This window comes from Typopeltis vanoorti, chromosome 3 (genome assembly GCF_054136105.1).
Source record: "Typopeltis vanoorti isolate ZY-2024b chromosome 3, IOZ_Tvanoo_1.0, whole genome shotgun sequence".
NCBI classification, from domain to species: Eukaryota; Metazoa; Arthropoda; class Arachnida; order Uropygi; family Thelyphonidae; genus Typopeltis; species Typopeltis vanoorti.
Genome location: NC_143551.1, coordinates 19,831,570 through 19,856,652, shown reverse-complemented (window position 1 = coordinate 19,856,652; position 25,083 = coordinate 19,831,570). Strand labels below are relative to the sequence as shown.

General features: G+C 38.1%; 1 protein-coding gene across 3 annotated transcripts in view; it reads right to left on the bottom strand.

Annotated features, from left to right (window-relative positions):
• Nucleotides 1-25,083, bottom strand: part of LOC150107973 (katanin-interacting protein-like) — a 726,539-nt gene that overhangs the window by 494,457 nt on the left and 206,999 nt on the right. For 2 of the 3 annotated variants that reach the window (XM_090415492.1, XM_090415493.1), the window contains exons 9-11: nt 15,204-15,443; nt 9,080-9,232; nt 7,513-7,725 (exon numbers count right to left, since the gene is read on the bottom strand). In XM_090415492.1, the coding sequence (XP_090271618.1) occupies nt 7,513-7,725; nt 9,080-9,232; nt 15,204-15,443 (606 nt within the window). The remainder of the gene's footprint in view (nt 1-7,512; nt 7,726-9,079; nt 9,233-15,203; nt 15,444-25,083) is intronic. The other variant, XM_090415494.1, reaches the window with a different exon arrangement.

The window sequence follows — 25,083 nt, the reverse complement described above, 5'->3', positions numbered from 1 at the left end:
ACATTACCAGCAAAACAATATGTACTTTCTAACTTATTATTATTATTCCGGGCAACCTCCAAGGAGTCGACAGACTCATCGAGAGAGGCCCTAACATCATGTCAAGAACAACTATTCAACATTGACACAGTATCTATCATACCTTGCCTTGAACTCATTCACGGTCGTAGCACCCACAACAGACTCTGGAAGCTTATTCCACTCATTCACCACTCTCCAAGTAAAAAACCTAGCTCTAACTCACTTGTCAACCACGCTCTTGCCTAGCTTCCATGCACCTCACACCACCAGTCATATTTTCAAAAGTATCTTCTGGATCAATCTTGTAGAAACCCTTCAGTAATTTGAATGTCTCAATCATATCACCCCTCCTTCGCCTATCGTCCAATCTCTGCAACACCCACAAATCTTCAACCTATTCTCATAAGGTTCATTCCACAGACTTCTATCATCTTGGTCACTTGTCTCTGGATCCTCTCCACTTCCTCCCAATCACGAAGAAACCCTGGTGCCCATAACTGGGCACAGTAGTCCAGATGGGGTCTTATCAAGGCTCGATACAGAGGAACAACACTTGTTTGTCTCTGCATGTTAGAGTATTTTTCAGAAGCCAAGTGATTTGATGAGCTGATTTAGTCACTTTTGCAATGTGCCCCCTAAACGTTCAATTCCCTATCCACCAACACTCCCAAATCCCTGGCCTCATCAATCTCCTGGAGTACGGTTCCACCAATGCGATATACTGCTGCTATTCTTTTCACCCCAAAATGCATAACCTGACACTTTGCCACATTAAATTGACATCCATTTTTCCTAGCCCAGTCCTCCAAACTATCCAAATCATTCTGTAACATTTTGACATCCTGTGCACTCACAATTGCTCTACCCAACTTTGCATCATCAGCAAACAAGTGAACACTTCCTCTCAAATCCTTTCCTATATCATTGATGAACAAATTGAAAAGCAGTGGTCCAAGAACAGAGCCCTGCGGCACTCCACTAGTCACAAGCCATCTTTTAGACTCCCCTCCTGCATAAACCACTCTCTAGTATCTCTCTTTCAACCACCCTCCTATCCATCTCACCAACCCTATATCTATCCCCATCTGCTCCAGTTTACTGATTAGGGTTCCATGTGGTATCCTGTCAAAGGCCTTGGCAAGGTCCAGTAGTATCACTGTAAACCCATTACCCCTATCAGCCGTCACTGTGTTATAGAACGTGAGCAAGTTACTGAGGCATGATCTACCCTTCACAAAACCATGTTATCCCCCATACAATATCCCATTTTCATCTATCCAATCCTGTATTCTTTACTTGACTAATTTCTTTAAGACCTTGACAATGATTCCTGATATGCTAATCGGTCGGTAATTTACAACAGCAGTCTTGGAACCACCTTTATGCAGTGGAACTATTTTCCCCTCTTTCCACCCCCTCGGGACTAACTCAGACCCAAGACTCAAATTAAACAAAATGGTCAAGGGTACTGACAATTCTTTAGCTGCTTCTCGTACGACACCAGCTGGTATACCATCCAATCCCACGGATGTATTGACATTGAGGTTATGCAATAGACTACTCACTTCCACTTCATTCACCACAATTCCCGTATGATCTACTGGTTTATTCGTTTCTGCAATGTCACCACCTGGATGATATATACTTGCAAAGTGCTCACTCAGTAACTCAACTATATTAACTGATTCGGTTACCTCCCTACCATCGGAATTCTTTAAAATCATTTTGCCATGTACATTTTTCCTTTTACTTGCTACATATCTAAAAAACTGTTTAGGATTCTCTTTAGCCTGCATGGCCAATGTTCTTTTGTAATCCTTTTTTGCTTTTCTTACCACACTCGTTACCCTTCTTGCCTGCACTTTATACTCATGTGCCTGCCGGTCACCTTTTTTTCCTTAAATTCCCTCCATAGTTGTTTCATTTTTTGCAGCTTAAGCTTAATGGTGTTATTCATCCATTTAACCCCTACTTGATTTATTATTTGGACTCTAGGTATACAGTCAGCCATTGCTTCATGCAAACACTTCTTAACTGCCTCCCATGCACTATCACCTTCTAGTCCTTGCAGTTGTACATGCCATGGCACTGAACCAATCAAACTCCTAAGCTTGTCATACTTTCCAGCCCGATAATTCCACATGTACCCTGTCTTAATTGAAAATTCCACACTTTTAGCCACCTCCCAAGTCAAGACCCTATGATCACTCTCACCAATTGGTGGCAATGTGGTCATATTTGTTACAGCCAAAATCCTCAGATGTAATTACTAGGTCAAGCACTCTCTGACCCCTAGTATTCTCCATTACATGCTGTCGCAGATAGTTATCCCTTAATAACTGCATAAAATCCAATTCTTTCCTCCCGTGTGTCCTCTCCTCACTCCAATCAATGCGACCATAGTTGAAATCTCCCATAATAATTACCCTCCTTCCACTCATTTCTTCTATTTGCTTGTGCATACTGTCACCACCATCTTTTCCATCACCTAGTCTATAGCAGCACCCAATTGTATATTTAGTTCTGCTAGCCACAATCTCACACCACATGGCCTCAAATGTGCTCTTTTCTCTATCCTGCAATTCAACTTCTATTCTCCTTGGTTGCAGCTCATCAGCTATCATCAAGAATACTTCTCCCCCCATTTTATTCTCCCGGTCATTCCTGAACACACTATACCCATCACATTCAATCCCACTAGCTATATCATCTACAGTCAGCCATGATTCACTAATACCAATAACCTGTGGTCTGGAAGTGCCAACCATGGCCAAAAACTCTTCCTTCTTGTTCCTAATAACTTCCCACACAGTCAACATCGACCGGTGTTACTGGAAATTGGTATGACACTACCTATAGCAAGATTCTTTCCACGACCGCGTTGGAATTTTAAAAAAGCAAATTGGAGAAATTTTGCGAATGAATTGGATAAATGTGTTCAGTGGATACCTGCTAGAGTTGCAGAGTACAAAAGATTTGTAGGAGTAATCATATCAACTGCAAAAAAATATATCCCTAGAGGTTACAGAAAAGATTATGTCCCTGGTCGGAATGAAGAGAGTGAACACATCTACAGAGAGTTCCTGAAAAAGTGAAGATCCTGAAATAGCAGATGAATTACTACATAGTCTGAACTCAACTCGAAAAACAAAATGGATTGATACGGTTGAAAACCTTGACTTCAAACGATCAAGTAGAAAAGCTTGGAATCTTCTCCAACAACTATCCACAACTAATTTACCTAAAAGAAAAAGCACAATCATCTCTCCTGAGAAAATAGCTAATCAAATCGTTAACATGTCAAGAGCACCTAGGGACCGTGAACATACCAAGAAAGTTAAGAAAGAACTTAGAGCTTTAAAAATAAATGCCCCTGCTTTCTCACAATATGCCTCAATCTTCACTACAGATGAAGTAAAAGCTGTCATAAAAGATATCAAAGCAGGCAAGGCCCCAGGCTTAGACGGTGTCCATCCTGAATTTCTGATTAATAGTGGGCCAAATACTATAAAATGGCTCTGTGAACTCTTTTCTGATATATTATTGACTGGCCGACTACCTAGCCAGTTTAAGAAGTCAAAAATAGTTGCTATTCTTAAACCTGGAAAACTACCCCAGGAGGCAAAAAGTTACAGACCTATTGCTTTATTGAGTTGCACCTATAAAATGTTAGAGCGCCTTCTGTACAACAGATTGTCCACACCAATTCTGCAGCATGTCCCGATTGAGCAAGCTGGTTTTAGAGAAAAACGTGGTTGCTGTGATCAAGTGCTCACTTTAACATCATACATAGAAGCTGGATTTCAGAAGCAAGAAAAAATATCAGCTGTCTTCTTGGACCTAACAGCAGCCTATGATACAGTATGGTGTGAAGGTCTTATATACAAATTTCTTAGCATTGTCCCATGTAAACAGACTGCACACTTAATTTCCTCCATGCTCACTGAATGTTTCTTTCAAGTTATATTAGGAAATAAAATGTCCCGACAACGAAAACTTAATAATGGTCTTCCACAAGGGTCAGTATTGGCACCCTTACTTTATAAACTATACACACATGACTTGCCTGCTACCATCTCACGCAAGTTCTGTTATGCTGATGACACTGTAATTGCAATTCGACACAAAAACATGAGTCAGGCTGAAGACGTACTTACAAAAGATCTGAAAACTATAGGTGAATATTATAAAAAATGGAGGCTCCAGCTCAATCCAGACAAAACAGAAGTATCAAGCTTTCACCTTAATAATCACATGGCAGATGTCACTTTACATATCTTCTTTTAAGGATGTTTACTACGACACAATAAGTTTCCAAAGTACTTGGGCATTACCCTGGACCGCATGCTCTCTTACAAGCAACACCTAACAAACGTTTCTGCTAAGTTAAGAACCTGTAACAACATAATACAAAAACTAATAGGCATGACATGGGGAGCAACAGCCGATAATCTGCGGATTACTGCTCTTGGTCTAGTTTTCTCTGTTGCCGAATACTGCTCACCAGTGTGGCTAAATAGCACACATGTTAAACTTGTTGATAGCCAACTAAATAATACAATGAGACTGATTTCTGGCACAATTAAATCAACGCCCACACACTGGCTTCCAGCTCTTAGTAACATTGTTCCACCAAATCTGCGCAGGACTAAGGTTCTCTTACATGAGTATAAGAAAATCTTGGAGAACACAGCCCTACCAATACATTTAGATCTCCCAGACTTAAGCGTACGACGATTGAGATCAAGACATCCACCACTACAATTAGCCCAACTACTACATTCTAACTTTGACTTGAAGCAAAAGTGGCAACAACAGTGGGAGAGCCATACAGATGACATCACAAAATTTTCTCTCAATGAATTACAAGAAAGTTTTGATGCTTGCTCACACTTCCCACGAACATCCTGGACTCAGCTTAATAGAATACGAACTGGTCATGGTGTATGTGCAGACATGTTTTTTAAATGGGGTAAACAACCATCCCCGCATCGTGATTGTGGAACTCAGAGACAAACTGTGAACCATATTGTGACTCAGTGTTATCTCAGAGCATATTCAGGAGATAAATTGGACTTTTAAAGTGCTACACCCGAAGCTATGAACTATCTGACCAATATGGATGTAACCTATTAATTTTATTGGTTTTTAAAATGACTTTTGACTTTTAATTTTATATGTTATTGAAGTGTATTGTACTGCATGTTTTGATATTCATGCCATACGAATAAATAAATCTTTTTCTCCTGTTTTCATGTCAACTTTATCATCTCTAACTCCTTTTACAGCACTCTTTCCTCCATTTCTAAGCTTCTTCAACAACCTCCAGAATATCTTACCACCTTCTTGATATTTATTTTCTATGTTCTCACCAAAGTCCTCTAATGACTTTTGTTTAGCTAGTTTTACACACCGTTTACCTTTCTTAGATTTGTCTCTGTATTCTCTAAGAGCACAAGCTGACTTATTTGCCAAGGAACTTTTGATATGCTTATTTCTTTTCCTTCACTGCCTCTTTAACTTCCTGTGTCCACCAGGGTGTTCTGATTTTTCTATCCTTGCAAACAACCTCACCACATGCCTCTCTGGCAGAATCAATCAATGTTTTCTTCAGAGTTTGCCACTGAATCTCCAAGGTTTGGTTCCTGTTCTCAAACTCTTTCATTTTTTCTTCAATAATCTTTGTGTATTTTAGTCTACACTTCACATCTGAGAGCTGCTCAACTTTTGTTCGCTTTGAAACTTTCTTACATGTTATTCTTTTCAATATGAAATTCAATTTTATCCTGCTCAAGACTAAATAGTGATCACTTCCAATTTCAAATCCTCTGTACACTCTAGTGTCCTGCACCAGAGTGAAAACAACACTATCAACAATAACATAGTCAATGAGACTTTTCTTATTCCTTGCCTCTTCTCTCCATGTGAATTTGTGCACATTTTTATGTTGGAACATGGTGTTAGTAATAACGAATCCATGTTCTGAGCAGAAATCCAATATTTGCCATTATTATTAGCTTTGCTCTTCTCTCCAAATTTTTCCAAAATATTTTTGTATGTCTGACAATCATTTCCTACTCCCCAACAAGGACCAACTTTTCCTTTTTCATTGTGTCAGTCGCTTTCTCCAAAGCATCAAACAATTCCTCCACTTCTACCTTAGTAGAACCTTCTGTGGGATAATAGGCACAAATAAGTCTCATTGTCCAGTTCCCCATTCTGATATTTGCTCACATCACTATTTGAGACCGCCTGCCATTCAAGAAGTTTAGCCTCGTATTTTTGAATACTATGGCTACTCCTTTTCCTCGATTGTCATTGCCTGAATATAACATTTTGTATTTATCGCTCAAAAAGATCTCACCAGTTTTTGTCTTTTTTATTTCAGTCACCCCTGTTATGTCGATCTGGTACTTATCTAATTCCTCAGCTAGCTCCATTTCTTTGCCGTTTAGGCTTCTTATGTTGATAGTACCGATCTTTAACTCTGGTGATGTTGAATTGGGGTGTGTTTTCAGATTTGTTCCAGAAGCTGACTTTTTGCTGTTCGCCCTGGTTCCCTGGCGAAAACAATGGGGTGGTGGTGGGGGGGGGGGTTAACCGGGCGACGCCCCAGCTGGCATGAAATTTTGTCATATTGTACCATCATTTTGTATTTTGGTTTAAGCTGCCTTTTGGCAACTCATATAGGTAAATATGACTTCTCAATTGCTCCCACCTTACTATCACCACATTTGGGTCTGGCTCCCACTGACGAGACCTCAATAAAGGTCGAAACCGGTCTGGGCAGTGATCCTTCCCTTAATGCATAGTATTATACATGTCTGCAAGGAGATATGCTTTGCAGTATGGGAGATACTAAGGCAAAGTGTGATGAGAACTTGGTTCACCTTTACCACGAGTTGCCTCAGTCCTGAAGATACTTCAGGCCAAACTTTGTTTGCTTACACTTGGATAAAGGATTAAACTAAATTCATTATAGTCTAACCAAGTGGGAAAAACTTTCAAAAAAATGCATTCCTTTCTCTTCATATATTTCTCCTAATATTCCATTCAAGATCTTTGCTCTTTTTCACAACTCATCACTATCATACCTGAGAAACACAAACTATTCTTTCTATCTTACTTTGAAGGGTATACAGTGGTCAGCATTCATTGTGGAGAATTTATGGAGACAAAACCACATGCTGGGCAATTACTTACAATTTAAAAAAAAACACTCAATAATAAATAAAAGATTACTTAATTAATGAAGATATTATAAAATTTTTTATACATAATAAGTATAATAATATAAAGATGATTAAAACAATTTATGGTGAAATTACAGCAAACATCTCTACAGTCTTTTTATCTTAAGGTTTTCTTGTGTTGGGGTTCTGCCATCATGTTTTAGATGTTTTATATATGTTGTAGATGGGTTCTCCAGATTCTTAGAATTAACTAATCTATCATTCTTGTTGAAATTAGGATGATGTTTGAGTAGCTTACCTGCTTCCTTGAATTTTCTTTCAAACCAGTTTTGGTGCAGTGTAGGGACTTGGAACTCAATTCCCAGTTGATTCTGTGATATATTTGAAGTGCATGGTCTGGCAGGTCTGTTTTACCATAGTGAATGAATTTAATGAGGTGTTTCTGTACATCTTTTCTTGTTGGAATGGTGAATCCTGTTTCTCCTATGCAGGTGCACTGAATTTTGTAAACCTTCAATGAACAAAGTAGGGAAGGGGATCACAGATGAGGCAAGTATACTTTTTAATTTTGCAGGAGAATTGAAATTTGTCTTAATTGTGTATTTATGTAGTATTCTACCTATTTTTTATTTTTTTTTCTGATATTCCCCTAATGGTATAGTATGGTTATGGCATTCTTGTAATCTTTTTTTTGCTTTGCTTTTTGTTTCTTTTTTGTAGGTAGAAATTATTCTGTTACAAAAAAAATATTCAGAGTGAAGTACGTGTGTAAAAGGAGGGGGGGGGCATGATAATTGATGGAAATATGTTCTATGAGAACAGTGTCATTGATCAGGATATTAGAGAAAATGACAGTTATGTGAAAGCTGAATAATAGATCTTTGTTGCTGAAATTTTGTGCATTTTTTTTTTTTTTTTTTTTTTTTATGTAAGAGGAGAAATAACCTACCAACTCTTAAGTGTATCTGCTAGTTTCTTGGCTAAATTATAACTGGGGCTGTTGATTCCTTCAACTATCGGTTATAGTGGTGTACTGTTTTATGTATTTTTGGAAGGCCATAAATTCTTGGGGCATGGGAATAATGCAGTAACAGCTTTTTAATCATTTCCTCTGGCCAAGTGATCACTGACTTGATTCATTCAGTTTCATTGCCTACTTTCTTTCTCCTATACGTAAATGACCTAATTCACAATCATCGACAACCCAATCCAATCCATAGCGCTATTAATGACATCATCACACTCCATCCTACACTTTCAATAAAGTATGCAGTTCTCAGACATCCTGAGCATCTAGATCATCTGCAACCAGTGTCTTAAATACTGGATGTCTATTCCATCCTAAACTGGCACAAGAATAACCTGGTCACCTTCAATGCCACTAAAATGCAGTCCTGCCTTTTCTCTCACAAAAGGAATGTTAGCTCACCTTCCCTTATCCTCAGAGCCATACACATATTACTGGACAGGATCAGATCTCTCTTTGGACTGACATTTAACTTTAGCCTCTTCTGGCATAAACACATCACTACAATTGCTTCTGCAACCCCTAAAGAACTAGGCATTATTTTCTACTTAGAAAACTATTTGACACCAGCCGGCTACTACTCCCATGTAAATCCCAAATCTGCACATTCTTAAAATTTTCTCATTTATCCCATCTACTCTACCCCCCCCCCCGGAACACCCTTCCCCATTATGTCTTTTCAAACAATGTCAGTCCCCAGCTGTTTAAGAAAGATGTCAATATATTTCTTCATTTTTAATCGTTATGTGCATGTCACTGATGTGCTATATGTTGATTTCCCTTTTGTGTATGAGATAAAAAAAAATACTAAATACAGTTAAAATTCAATAAAACTTACCTTTACACTTTTATTATAATTCCATATCCTAATTGCAGCTAATCCTGTTAGAAGAGAATCTAATTTGTTGGGTAAGTGCAGAATAAAAGTCAAATTGACGAAAGATCCATCATGAGGGATAGAACAGCTCCACATGTGGCACTCTTTTACTGTCTGGAATATATTTAACATTGTATACAGCTGATTTCATAACAATTTTAAAGATTTTTGCATCTAAGCATATTTGAATCACTTATAAGAAATGCTAAGATGAATCATCAAGATTTATCACACAATAATCTATCACCATGAATTTAGTTGTATTTATAATGACATTAAGGAAGGAGATTAAATTTATTTATTATGAAACAAATAACCAACATAAATTGGTTATTTGTTTCATTTGTTAAATAAAAATAACCCAGTAATGGAGGAAATTTTTACATGGGGAGAGAGCACATTACACAATAACAATCTATCACACCATGAATTGAGTGCGATTTTATAATGTCATAAAGGAAGAAGACTAAATTTATTCACTGTGAAACAAATAACCATAAATTGTCTCTATATATTTTATTATTATACAAGTATCTTCATGGAGTCAGAAGACTAATTCCAGGAGATCCAGTATTCACACAATACCTATTCTTCAGCATCATGTCCTGGAGCATTATCAAGAATTAGGAGAACTTTAAAGCACAGGTTTTGCTGTTCGTAATGTTTGACTTCTTTAACGAATGAATTTTCAAACCAGTTATTAAAGAGGGCTTTTGTTACCCAAGCTTTTCTATTCAACGTCCACACAGTGGGCAATTGCTCAAAATTTTTTCCCTGCAATGCACGAAGTGTTTTAGATCGATAAATGAGCAGAGGCTTGCACTTGAAGTCGCCTGATGCATTTCCACAAAAAAGCAAAGTGAGTCTACCCTTAAAAGCTTTAAAACCTGGGGCAACCTTTTGTGTCTTTGTGATGTAGGTTCGTTGTCCCATTCGCTTATAAAATAGGCCCGTCTCAGCCACACTGAAAACTTGTTGCGGAACATAACCCCTCTCTTCAATGAATTTCAAAAATTGGGGTTTGAATTTCTCTGCTGCTTCTGCAGAGCCAGCTTCTCCCTAAATATTTATATTGTGCAAATTACAACGACGCTTAAAGTTTTCAAGCCAACTTTTGCTTGCTTGAAAGTCGATTTTCTCTGACAATTGGCCATCTTTATTTAAAACGAAAGAAAACAAATCTAAAGCTTTGTTTCGAATAGCAACACCATCCACAACTGAGCCTTTTTCATTTACTTGATTGTCAATCCAAGCTATTAATATTTTTTCCATCTTTTCCAATTGCAGAATTCTTCTTGAAACTTGAGCAACCTTTGCCGAAGTATCGCCTGAAGCTTTAACACTAGACCGAATCTTTTCTTCATTCTCCTGTATTGTTCTTATGCTCGATTCGTTTATAGCAAGTTCTCTTGCAAGCAATGAAACACATGTACCATTTTTCAACTTATCTAAAATTTCAATTTTTGAGATAATGTCAAAACTTTGCGTCTTTTTGCTGCTTTATCATCTTCATTCTTCCTCTTAGATGTCATATTGAATTTTTGAAATTAAAAGAAACACAAATGCAAAAGGAGAAGAGGATAAACACTGATAAATATGTAATTACAGCTCCGCTAATGTGAGTGAAATGATTGCAACTCGGCCTGGGTCACTCAGCTAGCAGGCAGCGCCATGCAGGGTTGCCAGCTGACGCTCTGCAGCATACCGAGTATGAATAAAATTTTAGCATTGGACAAATTAAATGGAAACAATTAAGATAATGCGTACATGCAAAATTGCATTCTGCAAAGGTTTACTATATTATCAGATCTTATATTTCTGTCTTCTAAGGCACTTTTTACTGTATCAATCTACCTATATCTTGGTCATCCTCTGGGTCTTTTTCATGCCAACCTGGCAGAGAACACTTGATTTGCCAATCTTTCCTCTCCCATTCTAAGTAACCATACCACCTGAGACCCAGAGGAAGAGTAAGGAAAACAATGCTAGATGACATGCTCAATGGAGACAGGTACACAACCTTGAAAGAGAAGGCTCAGAACAGAAGAGAGTGGAAGGAAAGTTTCTTCTACTAAAAGAAGAACCTGCTCAACTGCAGAATACTAAACAAGAAGACCACCTGAGATTAGCTCTGCTAACACATTCCTGGATGCTAACAATGTCAAGTTCTTTCCTAAAATCCTTGTTTTCAATATGATATGGCCACTGATGCCATCTGTTCATGCCACTGATCTTTCCCAGAATTCTCATTTCTGCAGTCTCTAGTCTTTGGTCAAGTATTTTATTTCTAACCCAGCTCTCAGATCCATAAGTTAAAATTGGCTTGAACACTGTGTTGTATACACCTGATTGAGTGTTTTGACTCATTCTCTTATTCCATATAAATTTATTCAACTGACTTCCTACCATACCAGCTTTGTTGATTTTTTTCTCCATTTCCATATTTCATTTACCATCATCATCATCATCATCATCAAATTCCTGCCATGTACCCTCAAGGGGTGTACAGGATATGACAGTACTACATGAAAAAATTACATCATTACTAACTTCCTATCTACAATTTTCCTCCAAATCAGTCTGTTACTTGTCAAGACTCCAACAATATCAGATCTTATATTTCTATCGTCTAAGGCACTTTGTACCGTATCAATCCACCTATATCTTGGTCTTCCTCTGGGTCGTTTTCCTGCCAACCTGGCAGAGAACACTTGTTTTGCTAATCTTTCCTCTCCCATTCTATTTAAGTGACCATACCATCTGAGATTAGCTCTGCTAACGCATTCCTGGATGCTGACAATGTCAAGTTCTTTCCTAATATCCTCATTTTTAATATGATATTGCCATTGATGCCATCTGTTCACGCCTCTAATCTTTCTCAGGACTCTCATATCTGCGGTCTCTAGTCTTTGGTCAAGTGTTTTACTTCTGACCCAGCTCTCAGATCCATAAGTTAAAATTGGTTTGAACACAGTCTTGTATACAGCTAATTTAGTGTTCCGACTAATTTCTTTCTTATTCCATATGAATTTATTCAATTGACTTCCCACGATACCAGCTTTGCTGATTCTGTTGTCTATTTCTATATTTAGTTTACCATCTTCAGTAAAAATTGTGCGTAAGTAGCTGAAATGTTTTACTTGTTCCACAGGTTCTCCATTCACAACAGTTGACATTTTCAATGATTCTGCCTATTTTCATAGTCTTTGTCTTTTTATTGCTGACCTTCATACCATATCTATTACAACAGCTATTCAATTTAGTCAGAGAATCTTGCAGACTTGTAGCGGATTTATTTAGAAGTATAACATCATCCGCATAAAGCAAAGAGCTGACATTAACATCTCCAATTTTGATATCAGGTTTAATACCACATTCCTTCATAATGTGATCCATATAGATAATGAATAACAGAGGGGATAATGTACATCCTTGTCTCACACCAGATTTAATATTAAACCATCTTCCTGTACTTCCTTCAATTCTAACTGCTGACTCACAACTCAAATAAAGACTAAGTATTGCTTGATATAATGCCCCATTGACACCATATAACTGCAGCGTATTGAATAGCTTCTCTCTTGGCACCTTGTCATATGCCTTTTCCAAATCGACAAAACTTAAATACAGATCTTTGTTATATTCCCATGCTTTCTCGACTATTTGTCGTAAAGTGAAGATCTGATCCTGACAGCCTCTATTTGGCCTGAAAATTTCATTTACCATCTTCACTAAAAATTGTGCCTTAGCAGCTGAAATATTTTACTTGTTCTATAGGTCCTCCTCCAATCTTCTTCTTCTTCTTCTGCAGCTTCTCTCACTTAAGTGGGGTCACTGTTTGTAATGAGTCTCCTCCACACCTTCCTGTCTTGGGCTGTCACCACATCCAAGTTCTTCATCTTCAAGTCCTCTTCTACCAGCTACCTCCATCTCTTCTTTGGCCGCCCACGCTTCCACCTTCCTTGCACATCCATCTGCATGACCCTTCTTCCCACATATTCGTCCTCCTTCCTCATCACATGACCAAACCATCTCAACCTTGCCTCCTGTATTTTCGCTCCTAAGTTCGTAACTTTCACTGTTCCCCTGACATAGTCATTTCTCATACGATCCTTTCTGGTCACACCGCACATCCACCTAAGCATTCTCATCTCTGCTACTTCCATCCTGCTGATGTTATTTTTCCTCAGGGCTACAGTTTCTATAGCATATGTCATAGCTGGCCTCACTACTGTCCTATAAATTTTGCCTTTCAGATTGATCGGCACCCTCTTATCGCATAACACTCCAGCCATCTCCCTCCAGTTCCTCCAACCCGCTTGTATCCTGCATCCCACTTCCTTCTCAGCTCCTCCATCTTCTTCCACTGTTGAACTTAAGTATCTAAAGTCTCTCACCTTCCTGATGACATTTCCTTCCAGAAGAAGGCAATCTAATTAAGTGATGAACCTTCTTTCACACAGAATCACTCCATTCTCTCTTGCTCAGCACTTTCATGGGTGCTCTATTGAATTAGCCACTATCATCTCTCTCTCTCTCTGCTTTCTTCCAAAATTGCAAGATCAAGAGCAGTGCTGGAAAACTCCATTTGCTATCTGTCTTTAAATTTACTGAGCCAACTTCTCTTCTTCCTCTTTCATTCCAACTATCTCCATCATTTCAAAATGGCTCCTTTAAACCTTAAGTTATTCAAAAAAATATGCCAACATAACCTTCTTACCTCTTTCCAGCATTCAGTACTAATGCAGTATAGGTTCTGTAACCTTTCGTTTGTGGGTCAGAAAAAAATTCTTTTCCTAATAAAAAAAATGGAATTATAGGATTGGGGCAGGGGGGGAACTTATCAAGAAGTATTGAAGCTATGAATAGTTTAACAAATTGCTGTCCAGTGTACAATTACACCAAAGGGATAAAAAGAATCATGTGCCCTATTAACTGTTTACATGGCTGGTTTCATTGGCTAAGTGGATAGTATTACCAATCTCCAACGAAAAGTATGTGAAGTTAAATCTCACCATATGCATGGACGTTTCTGAATGTCATCAGGTGGCAGAAGAATTTCATCATCTGGTACAAGATCACCCTGACTTAGGAGAAGAATGAAGGCACTTGAAGTTCCATGTTTGGTCCATGTTACATTCCATGTTTTGGTTTCTGGATCACTTAAACCTAAGCTCATTCAAGATATGTGATATGTTATGTTATGTTTTGCAATATGATATGTGATACGCATATGATATGTTTTGCAACCTAATGCTAATGAGATGCATATAAAAAAAAATAAAATTAAAAAACTTGGCCTAGTTGGCTGAGTGGATAGCATACTTTTTTTCTGGCCATTAACATGAACTAGCTTTATGACTTTAGAATTAACCTTTTACATATCAAAAGTCACATTCTCTTGATATAAGTAGTCATATACAAAAAAGGCATGTGTTCCTCTCCCCACCACATACACACAAAAAAGAGAATATGATGCTTTTCATTACATGTATTTAGGAGAGTTGTCATCTATACACATTTTGACTTTTCTTGTAATCTAGTATTCTGAGTTAACAGAAGATTATCTTTCAGCATAAAAAAAAAGTGTTTTCACTCGGTTATAAATTAAATAAAAAACGCCAACAAGAAATTATATTCTTGTTTAATCCTTTACCTAAGTATAAACAAACAAAAAATTTCCAACAACTTTCAATAAAACAAGGTTTGTATGGAAGTATCTTCATGACTAGGATACTGTATATACAGGCTAATGACTTCACATTAATTGCCTTACTGTCCCAATAATACAAAGCACATATCCTTTTGGGTGTGTGTGTGTGTGTGTGTGTGTGTGTGTGTGGGCAGGGTCATTACCCATACCAGTTAGTAGTAGTGAAAAGCTTCTATATACAAGTAGCCTAGTCATGAAGAAACTTCACATGCAAAATATCTGTTTGCTTACACATGGTTTTCTTTTAATCTTATTTAGAAAATGTTTTCTTTGAAACATTTTATAAATAAGATTAAATGTTTTCAAATGCATTTTTAATTGACAACAACATTAAAATATAAAATTTCATATAAAATATAACCATTGCCTTACCTTTGTTCTTCCATTTACCAAATTACATAACTCTCCAACAGGATCTTCAAAGCTACTACCTCCTACATCCATTGCTGACACTTCTAATTTTAACCCTTGCCAATTCAAGAACTGAACTTCAGTCAAACCTATTCTTGAGGGGTGACCCCAATTACTTATTAATTTTATGGCAACAGTTACAGCTCGTAAATCACCTGAAGAGTTGGACTGTTTCTGTGCATCATTCTCTGTATACGATTCCTGAAGAATAAAAACAACACAAAAAAACTTTTTAAAAGAACATATTGTCCTATTACAGTCAATCTATGTTGTATTAAATTCAACAACAACATATGTTTTTTTATTTTATTCAAATAACCAGTTGTCTATATACTTTTAAACAGTAACTAGTATTGTTATTCTGGTTGTCATAAGGATAGATTTTAAGTGGATTTTTCAGAATTTCAAAATGGTCCAAAACTTAAATTTATTATCTCATTTATAAGGAGAACAAAGGAACTTGACTGTGCTTCTTGGAGACTGTAGTGCTTAGGAAAAAATTGTGATGAAGGCTGTTCTAAAGAGGGGGAGATAAATGGAATGAAATGGGAAAATAAAAGTATTCAAGTAAATGTAAAACTGTATGGATCAGTGGCTTCCTCTTAGGTTTTGAGATGCTTCGGTGGAAAGTGGAGGATGATGTGGCTCCATTTAATAAAACATTATCTGTGAAAATACCTACAGAAGGGTAATAAAGCAGAAACAGAATGCTTAAGAGAAAGTGACAGACTGTAATAGAAATGTAATTTATTAAACAAGTTGACAGTCTTCTTTTGGAAAACATCAAAACTTTAAGATTTTTGATGCACCAATCTAAAAACATGACAACAATATTCTAAATCTTATTGTATAAGTTTCTGCAGAGATGGGACATTTTCAGAACTTTTTTTTTTTGGTAAAAAACCACAAACCCAGATGTCAAATAGAAATTGTTTTTATTTCAACTAGTTTCATGAAATACTTTGTTTCACTTCATCAGGCAAAAATCTAGAAAGCAAGAAAAAACAGTTAAATATCTCTAGTGAAAAATAATATTTGAAAACCTCTAAATAATGGAAATCATGCATTTGTTATTATGCTGGCTGCTGGTTCATGGAGTGCTGTATACTACTGTATACCCCATGATGGATTAAGAAAAACCAGATTTTAAAATTATCTGTTGTTTTTTTGTTTAACTGTGGCAGATGCTTCATCATTTCAGCTGATTCTTTGAATGCTCTACGTAAAAACAGTAATCAATGCAAAGCATTTCAAGTTTGTTGCCACTCTACTTGGTGTTTTAAATTAAAGATATCAAGAAATTATATACTTGGTTTAATCCTTTATCCAAGTGTAAGCAAACAAGTTTGTGCCTGAACTAATTTCAGGACCAGGGCAACTGGTATATAGAAGCATAAGACTTGACTTCACTTCACTTGCCTTAGTATCCCATAATGCAAAGCACATTTCCTTACGGGTATGTATAATACTATGCATTATGGGAAGGGTCACTATTCAGACCGGTTTCAACCTTTATTGAGGTTTCATCAGTGGGAGCCAAACCCAGAGGTGATACTAAAGTTGAAGTAAAGTAGAAGTCATATTTTCATATACAGGTTGCCGAAAGGTGTCATGTTATTATTAAAATATGTGCAGTACATATTTTAATAATATGTACTGCACAACCCTCCAGGCAAACCACTACTAGCCTCGGATCATTCCCAGCTCCTCGACACAAACGAAGCAACAATTGTGGCGGGAGACCTAAATGCAAAACATCCCACATGGAACAGTAGGAACTCCAACAACAACAGGAAGAGCCCACACAAGTTCGCTATGATATCATCATAGCAGGCCCCAGTGAACCAACACATTACGGACCACTGGGCAGACCTGATGTGCTGGATATAGCCATTTTCAGGAACACCTCGCACCAATTCCAGTTGACCCTTGAAAAACGTGAGTTTAAACTGCGCGGGTCCACTTATGTTTTTTTTAATAAATATATTGGAAAAATTTTTGGAGATTTGTGACAATTTGAAAAAACTCGCAGACGAACCACATAGCTCAAATATTGAAAAAATTAAGAAAAAATTAGGTATATCATGAATGCATAAAATATATGATGGAAGTTTTTTCACTTGGCTATGCTACCAATTATATATTTGATTTAATCCTTTATCCAAGTGTAAGCAAACAAAGTTTGTGCCTAAAATATTTTCAGGACTGGGGCAACTCATTGCCCCAGTCCTGAAAATATATATATCTAAATATATATCTAAGATATATATATATCTACCTATATATATATATATATATATATATATATTTCAAAAAATAGATTTAATGACTCCAAGACCGAGATAATATATATATATATATTATCTCGGTATATATATATATATATATATATATATATATATAGTTCCACTGCATAATTTGGTAAAGGTAAGGTAAGGATTGAGACAGATATATATATATATATATATATATATCTGGACAGAATGTTAGGACAAAATAAGAGATCATTTCATATACTTTCTTTAAATATTGCATCACTTTGGAAAACAAATGTCATTATCAATTTTTGGTGCTAATTATGTTTAATTGCTTAGTCATGGGAAAACTTAGATAAGAATACAGAAAATAAATATAAGGAATGTGGCAAAATGTTCTGAAGGCTATTGAAAAAAACTCAGAAATGGAGTAAAGAATACTGTAAAAGGAATCAAAGATGACAAAGGTGACATGAAAAGTGATAAGCATATCCTAGACGTCTCGAGTAATTACATTGAAATTACATTGAAAGATTGTTAAACAAAACGAGCAGTGACAGAACTATGCTATAAAATTTTCAAGAAGAATGCAAAGAGAAGTACATAGTAATACTTCAGATAGAAAAAGCCATCAAGAACTTTTAATGGGGAAAGGCAGCTGGAGTGGATGATATTTGACTGCTTAAGTACGGAGGTATAAAAGTTTTGCAGTAGTTCCACTGCATAATTTGGTAAAGGTAAGGTAAGGATTGAGACAGGTGTGATCACAGAATGTAGTGATAGCGAATATTGATAGTGAAGTGATTCTGAAGATTGTATAGCAAATAACAGACCAGGCCTAACCATGAACAGTCCGTACGATGATCTAGATTTTAAGCAACTGCTTGCAATTTTCAGACATGTAGGAAATCTGCTCCATACCAAATGGCCAGGCAAAGTAGGGATCCATCAGATCACCGAAGTTGAATCTGAGGAACCTCTCCCCAGCACTTCTCAAGATGACACAAGAGAGAACACCCCAGCAACAGTTGCCCAGATCCCGGAAGAACCAGACAACTACCAAACTGTGAGCAGAAAAAAGCAACGAAAAGAGACACCAACCGAAGAACCAGAACACCAGCCAATGGACACAGCAGCACAAAACCAAACAATGAGTCCCACCGGTAATCCTAAGAGACAAAGAACAATGGTCAACAATCTTGGAGGCCATGAGAAACTTCGAGATTAAGTTCAAAACAGCCAAAAACTCCAACGAAGGAGTCTGTATCCAGCCTGAAGGGACATCAGACTACCGTCGGCTAACAAAGTTAATGAACGAGCTAAAGATCCCATACCACACTTTCGAACTGAAAAGCGAAAAAAACCTAAAAGTTGTCATCAGAGGACTGGTAGAAGCAATCATGTCCGAAGAAATAGCCATCGACCTCAGATCTCAAGGACTGGAGCCCATAAAAATATCAAGAATGTACTGTGCAGACAAACGTCCCATGCTGCTGGTTCTTGATAAAATTAGTAAGGAGCCCAGATCCCGGAAGAACCAGACGACTACCAAACGGTGAGCAGAAAAAAGTGACGAAAAGAGACACTAACCGAAGAACCAGAACACCAGCCAATGGACACAGTGGAACAAAAACAACGAGCCCCTCCAGTAATCCTAAGAGACAAAGAACAATGGTCAGCAATCTCGGAGGCCATGAGAAACTCCGAGATTAAGTTCAAAACAGCCAAAAACTCCGACGAAGGAGTCTGTATCCAGTCCGAAGGGACATCAGACTACCATCGGCTAACAAAGTTAATGGACGAGCTAAAGATCCCATGCCACACTTTCGAACTGAAAAGCGAAAAAAACCTAAAAGTTGTCATCAGAGGACTGGTAGAAGCAATCACGTCCGAAGAAATAGCCATCGACCTCAGATCTCAAGGACTGGAGCCCATAAAAATATCAAGAATGTACTGTGCAGACAAACGTCCCATGCTGCTGGTTCTTGATAAAATTAGTAAGGAGCCCAGATCCCGGAAGAACCAGACGACTACCAAACGGTGAGCAGAAAAAAGTGACGAAAAGAGACACTAACCGAAGAACCAGAACACCAGCCAATGGACACAGTGGAACAAAAACAACGAGCCCCTCCAGTAATCCTAAGAGACAAAGAACAATGGTCAGCAATCTCGGAGGCCATGAGAAACTCCGAGATTAAGTTCAAAACAGCCAAAAACTCCGACGAAGGAGTCTGTATCCAGTCCGAAGGGACATCAGACTACCATCGGCTAACAAAGTTAATGGACGAGCTAAAGATCCCATGCCACACTTTCGAACTGAAAAGCGAAAAAAACCTAAAAGTTGTCATCAGAGGACTGGTAGAAGCAATCACGTCCGAAGAAATAGCCATCGACCTCAGATCTCAAGGACTGGAGCCAATAAAAATATCAAGAATGTACTGTGCAGACAAACATCCCATGCCGCTGGTTCTCATGGAAATTAGTAAGGAGCAAAGAGATTTACGATCTCAAAACAGTTTGCAACCTCATGATTTAAACAAAACCACTCAGAAAGAAAGCAACAGCAGAACAATGCCATCGCTGCCAGAGATATGGGCACACACAGAAACTGTGCAGAGCAGAGTACAAATGTATGAAGTGCAGGGACAGTCACCCTACTCACACATGCTCCAAACCATGCACAACTCCAGCCACATGTGCAAACTGCGGTGGCCCACACCCAGCGAACTATAGTGGCTGCACTCTCCACCCAGTTAACCTGGCAAGAAACAGAAAAGCAGGCACTCTACCAGCTCAAAAACATGCAACACCTCTTGAAGAAGGAATCCATCAGCAAACAACATCACACAACTCATATGCTGCAGCAGTCACCTCAAAGGCTAAACCAGCAGAACCTATGCCCAACAATCAAAACACAGCTGCTATCCTAGCTGCCACCCTGGGGGAGATGCTAACATTTTTCAGCAAGACCAACCCCAATCAGAGTGATACAAACAAGTTCTTAAAAAACACTCAAGTCATATTCACAATGTTAAGCAATGAGTAATATGCCTGGTTCGAACAACTTCATACAGATCGCATTTTGGAATGCCAATGGCCTAAGCAACAAACTCCTAGAACTACAAGAATTTATAGCATGATATAGAATAGACATCCTCTTAATCAACGAAACACACCTTTGGCCTTGCAATAACACTAAACTAAGGAACCATGCACTACTTAGGAATGACAGACTCAATGCCAGAGGAGGTGGCATGGCTATCTTTGTCAAAAAAGACATAAGATACAAAGAGATTGAGAAGACAATGACTACAAACCTGGAAGAAACTGGAATTGAGATACACACCACAATGCAGGCAACCTAAATCTATATTCACTCCACAACCCTCCAGGCAAACCACTACTAGCCTCGGATCATTCCCAGCTCCTCGACACAAACGAAGCAACAATTGTGGTGGGAGACCTAAATGCAAAACATCCCACATGGAACAGTAGGAACTCCAACAACAACAGGAAGAGCCCACACAAGTTCGCTATGATATCATCATAGCAGGCCCCAGTGAACCAACACATTACGGACCACTGGGCAGACCTGATGTGCTGGATATAGCCATTTTCAGGAACACCTCGCACCAATTCCAGTTACAGGTAGTTAATGATCTTAGCTCCGACCACAACCCGGTGCTACTAAGTCTAGGTGGGGAAACAGAAATCATCCCCAGGCAGTCCTGCACAATATTCACTCCACAACCTCACAGGCCCCATCCCAACCATCTCCTCACCTAAAGAAATAGACACAGTGATCAGAAAACTGGAAAGCACAATTCGAGCTGGCCTTGCAGCAGCTTCCACCATTAATGCTCCAGCTCAAGCCAACCTGCTCCCAGAAGAGATTCTAAAGCTCATCCGCAGCAAAAACAGGATCAGACGCTGTTACCATACAACACTATCCTCCCAGGATAGACAAGAGCTAAACAGGGCAACAAACCTAGTCGGATATGTGATCAAAGATCACAAGCCAACTGTGGGAGAGGAAACTAAGCTCCTTAAACACCGAAGACAACTCATTATGGAAAATGAATAAAGTACTTCGCAGCGATCGCCCCAACATACAACCAATCCACGGAGAAAGGGGCATAGCCTACAGAGACGATGAGAAAGCAGAAGCCTTTGCAGATGCCCTGGAACTGCATTTCAGCCCAAACAATGAGCATGCGGACTTGCTCTTCATTGAAAAAATCCACAGGCATGTCCGCTGTGCACTTCATCAAACCAGCAGCCAAGAAAACACAAACTATGCTACCCCAAAGGAAGTACATCAAATCATCAAGAACCTCAACAACAGAAAGGCCCCAGGTCCTGACGAGATTTCAAACCAAACCATAAAAGCACTCCCCCATAAAACAGTTATGCATCTAGTGGCTATCATCAACGCGATGCTAAGACTCAACTACTTCCCCACTTGCTGGAAGCAGGCAGATGTAATCCTCATCCACAAACCAGGGAAAGCAGCTCAATTCCCCCACAATTACAGACCTATCAGCTTCCTATCGAATCTGGAAAAAATCGTGGAAAAGATAATTCTGAACCGCCTACAAAAGAAATGGACAAGATCGACCTAATCCCAAAAGAACAATTGGGATTTTGCAAAGGCCACTGCACAACTCAACAGTCCACAGACTTATAGAATTCATAACTACCAGATGCAACTGGAAACAACACACAGGTGCAATCTTCCTGGATGTGGCAAAAGCCTTTGACAAAGTATGGCACAAAGGCCTCATCCACAAACTAATAGCTGCAAAATACCCACTAAACCTCACCAAAATCATAGAATCCTATCTAAAAGACCGAAAATTTCAAGTTAAGCTACGTGGCCTCAGATCCTCCACGAGAAGCATCAGAGACATACCCACAAGGCTCCCTCCTATCACCGCTACTCTTCAACATTTTCATCTCAGATGTCCCAAGCACAGCATCAACCACCATGGCTTTCTATGCAGACAACATGACGATACTGACCAGATCACTCAGGGCACACCTAGCCACACAACGACTACAAAATGCAGTAACAAATTTTGAAAAATGGTTTCAGAAATGGAGGATTGATGTAAACACCGACAAGAGCACGGCCATACTCTTTACAAGAAGGAAAACAACCCACCACAGAGCAGTCACGTTGTTCAACACTAATATCCCTTGGCAAAAAGAAGTGAAATACCTGGGAATCAAACTAGATAACCGACTCAGCTTCAACCCCCACATCTCACATGCCTGCAACAAAGCCAAAGCAGCAATAGCTCAACTCTACCCTCTACTCAACAGAAGAAGCAAAGTCAGTACAGAAAACAAACTAACAATATACAAACAAATCATCAGACCCATACTAACGTACGGATCACCAGCATGGAGCCACACCTCGCCCAGCAACATCAAAAGACTACAGGTACTAAAATAAGTGCCTCCGAATGATCTTCAACGCCCCGTAGTTTGTTAGGAATGCTCTCCTCCACCAAGACAGAAACATGCCAGACATACCTACGTATCTCAACCACACTGCTGCCAAGTACTTCGTCCAGGCATCACTCCATCCCAACCAACTCATTCATGATTCATCAAATTATGATGATAACGACAGATGGAGACACAAATGCCTGAAGGCAGCTCTGATCATCGCTTCAAACGATTCTACACAACCCTAATTTGGGTGAGCCAGGCACTCAAAAATTTGTCATTATTAATAATCACAATCTAGCGATGAAGGGATAAAAATCCAAGGGATTGACGTCCATCTTGCCATAGAAGTTAACAGTTAACTGCATAATTCAGAGGGCCTGGTCAGAAAGTGAAATTCCAGATGATTACAGTAGAGCTCTCATAGTTCTCATCTACAAAAAAGGGAATAAAGCTGAATGTGGGAATTACAGAGGAATTTCTCTACTAAGTGTTCCAGGTAAAGTTTATTCAAGCATACTTGAAAAGAGGTTAAGAAAGATTGTGGAAGAAACTTGGAGAAGAACAAGCTGAGTTCAGGATAAATTTTGTAGATCTGGGAAAGGCATTTGACAAGTTGCCCAGAAAAACACTTTTCAAACCACTACAATTATATGGAGTAAATAGATCATTATACAGAGTAATACATATTCTATATGTAAGTTGTCAGTCAGAATTGAAGGAAATACAGGAAGATGGTTTGATATAAAATCAGGAGTAAGACAAGGATGCACATTATCTGCACTCTTATTCATCATCATTATGGATCACATTATCAAAGAAAGTAACATTAGACCCTTCACATTAGAATTGGAAATGTCAAGCTTAGTTCTTTGCTTTATGCAGATGATGTTCTACTACTAAACATATCTAGGTGCAGGTCTCCAGGATTCTCTAATTAAATTGAGTAATGGCTGTAACAAATTTGGCAGTGAAATCATTAATAATAAAAAAAAAACTATGAAAATAGGCAGGAGCACAAAAAACGTCAGCTGGATTCTGAATGGAGATCTTATAAAACAAGTAAAATATTTCAGCTATTTAGGCACAGTTTTTGGTGAGGATGATAAGTTAAATATGGAATTAGACAACAGAATAAGCAAAGCTGGTATTTAGCCAGCTGAATTAGTTTATGGGAATAAGAGAGAAATTAACCAAAACACCAAAGTAACACTATAAAAGACAGTGTTTAAACCAGTTTTAAGTTATGGACCTGAGAATTGGTGAGAAATAAAGCACTTGATTAAGGATTAGTGACCACAAATATGAAGGTTCTGAGAAAAATTAGGGTATTGAACTGATGGCATCAATGGCAGAAGCATATTAAAAATGAAGATATTAGGAACAAACTTGACATTAGCATTCAAGACTGTGTCAGAAAAGCTAATCTATGGTGGTATAGTCACTTAAATAGTGAGGAAAGATTAGCAAAACAGGTGTTTAGCAGGAAAGAGACCTAGAGGAATACCAACGTCTAGGTGGACTGATTCAGTCAGAAGTGTCTTATAAGTATATAATATTAAATATAAAATATTGTAAAAAATATAAATAATATTAAAAATATAAATTTTTTTTTTTTAAATTAGGGTATTGAACTGATGGCATCAATGGCAGAATCATATTAAAAATGAAGATATTAGGAACAAACTTGACATTAGCATTCAAGAATGTGTCAGAAAAGCTAATCTACGGTGGTATAGTCACTTAAATAGAATGGATGAGGAAAGATTAGCAAAACAGGTGTTTGATACCAAGATGGCAGGAAAGAGACCCAGAGGAATACCAAAGTCTAGGTGGATTGATTCAGTCAGAAGTGTCTTAGAAAACACAATATTAAATATAAAAATATTGGAGGGCTCACAAATAATAGACTAATTTTGATCAAAATTGCTGACAGGAGATTAATAATAATGTAAACTTAATCATGTAGTGCTGTCTTAGTAACTTGACACCTCTTGAGGGTACATATCAGGAAATTGACGACGACGATGAAATAGAAAAAATAATTAGCAGATATTTAGTCTAATACAACTAAGACTCCATTTACCAACTACATGGCAAGGAACTACGTTTCTTGCTATAGGTAACTGAAA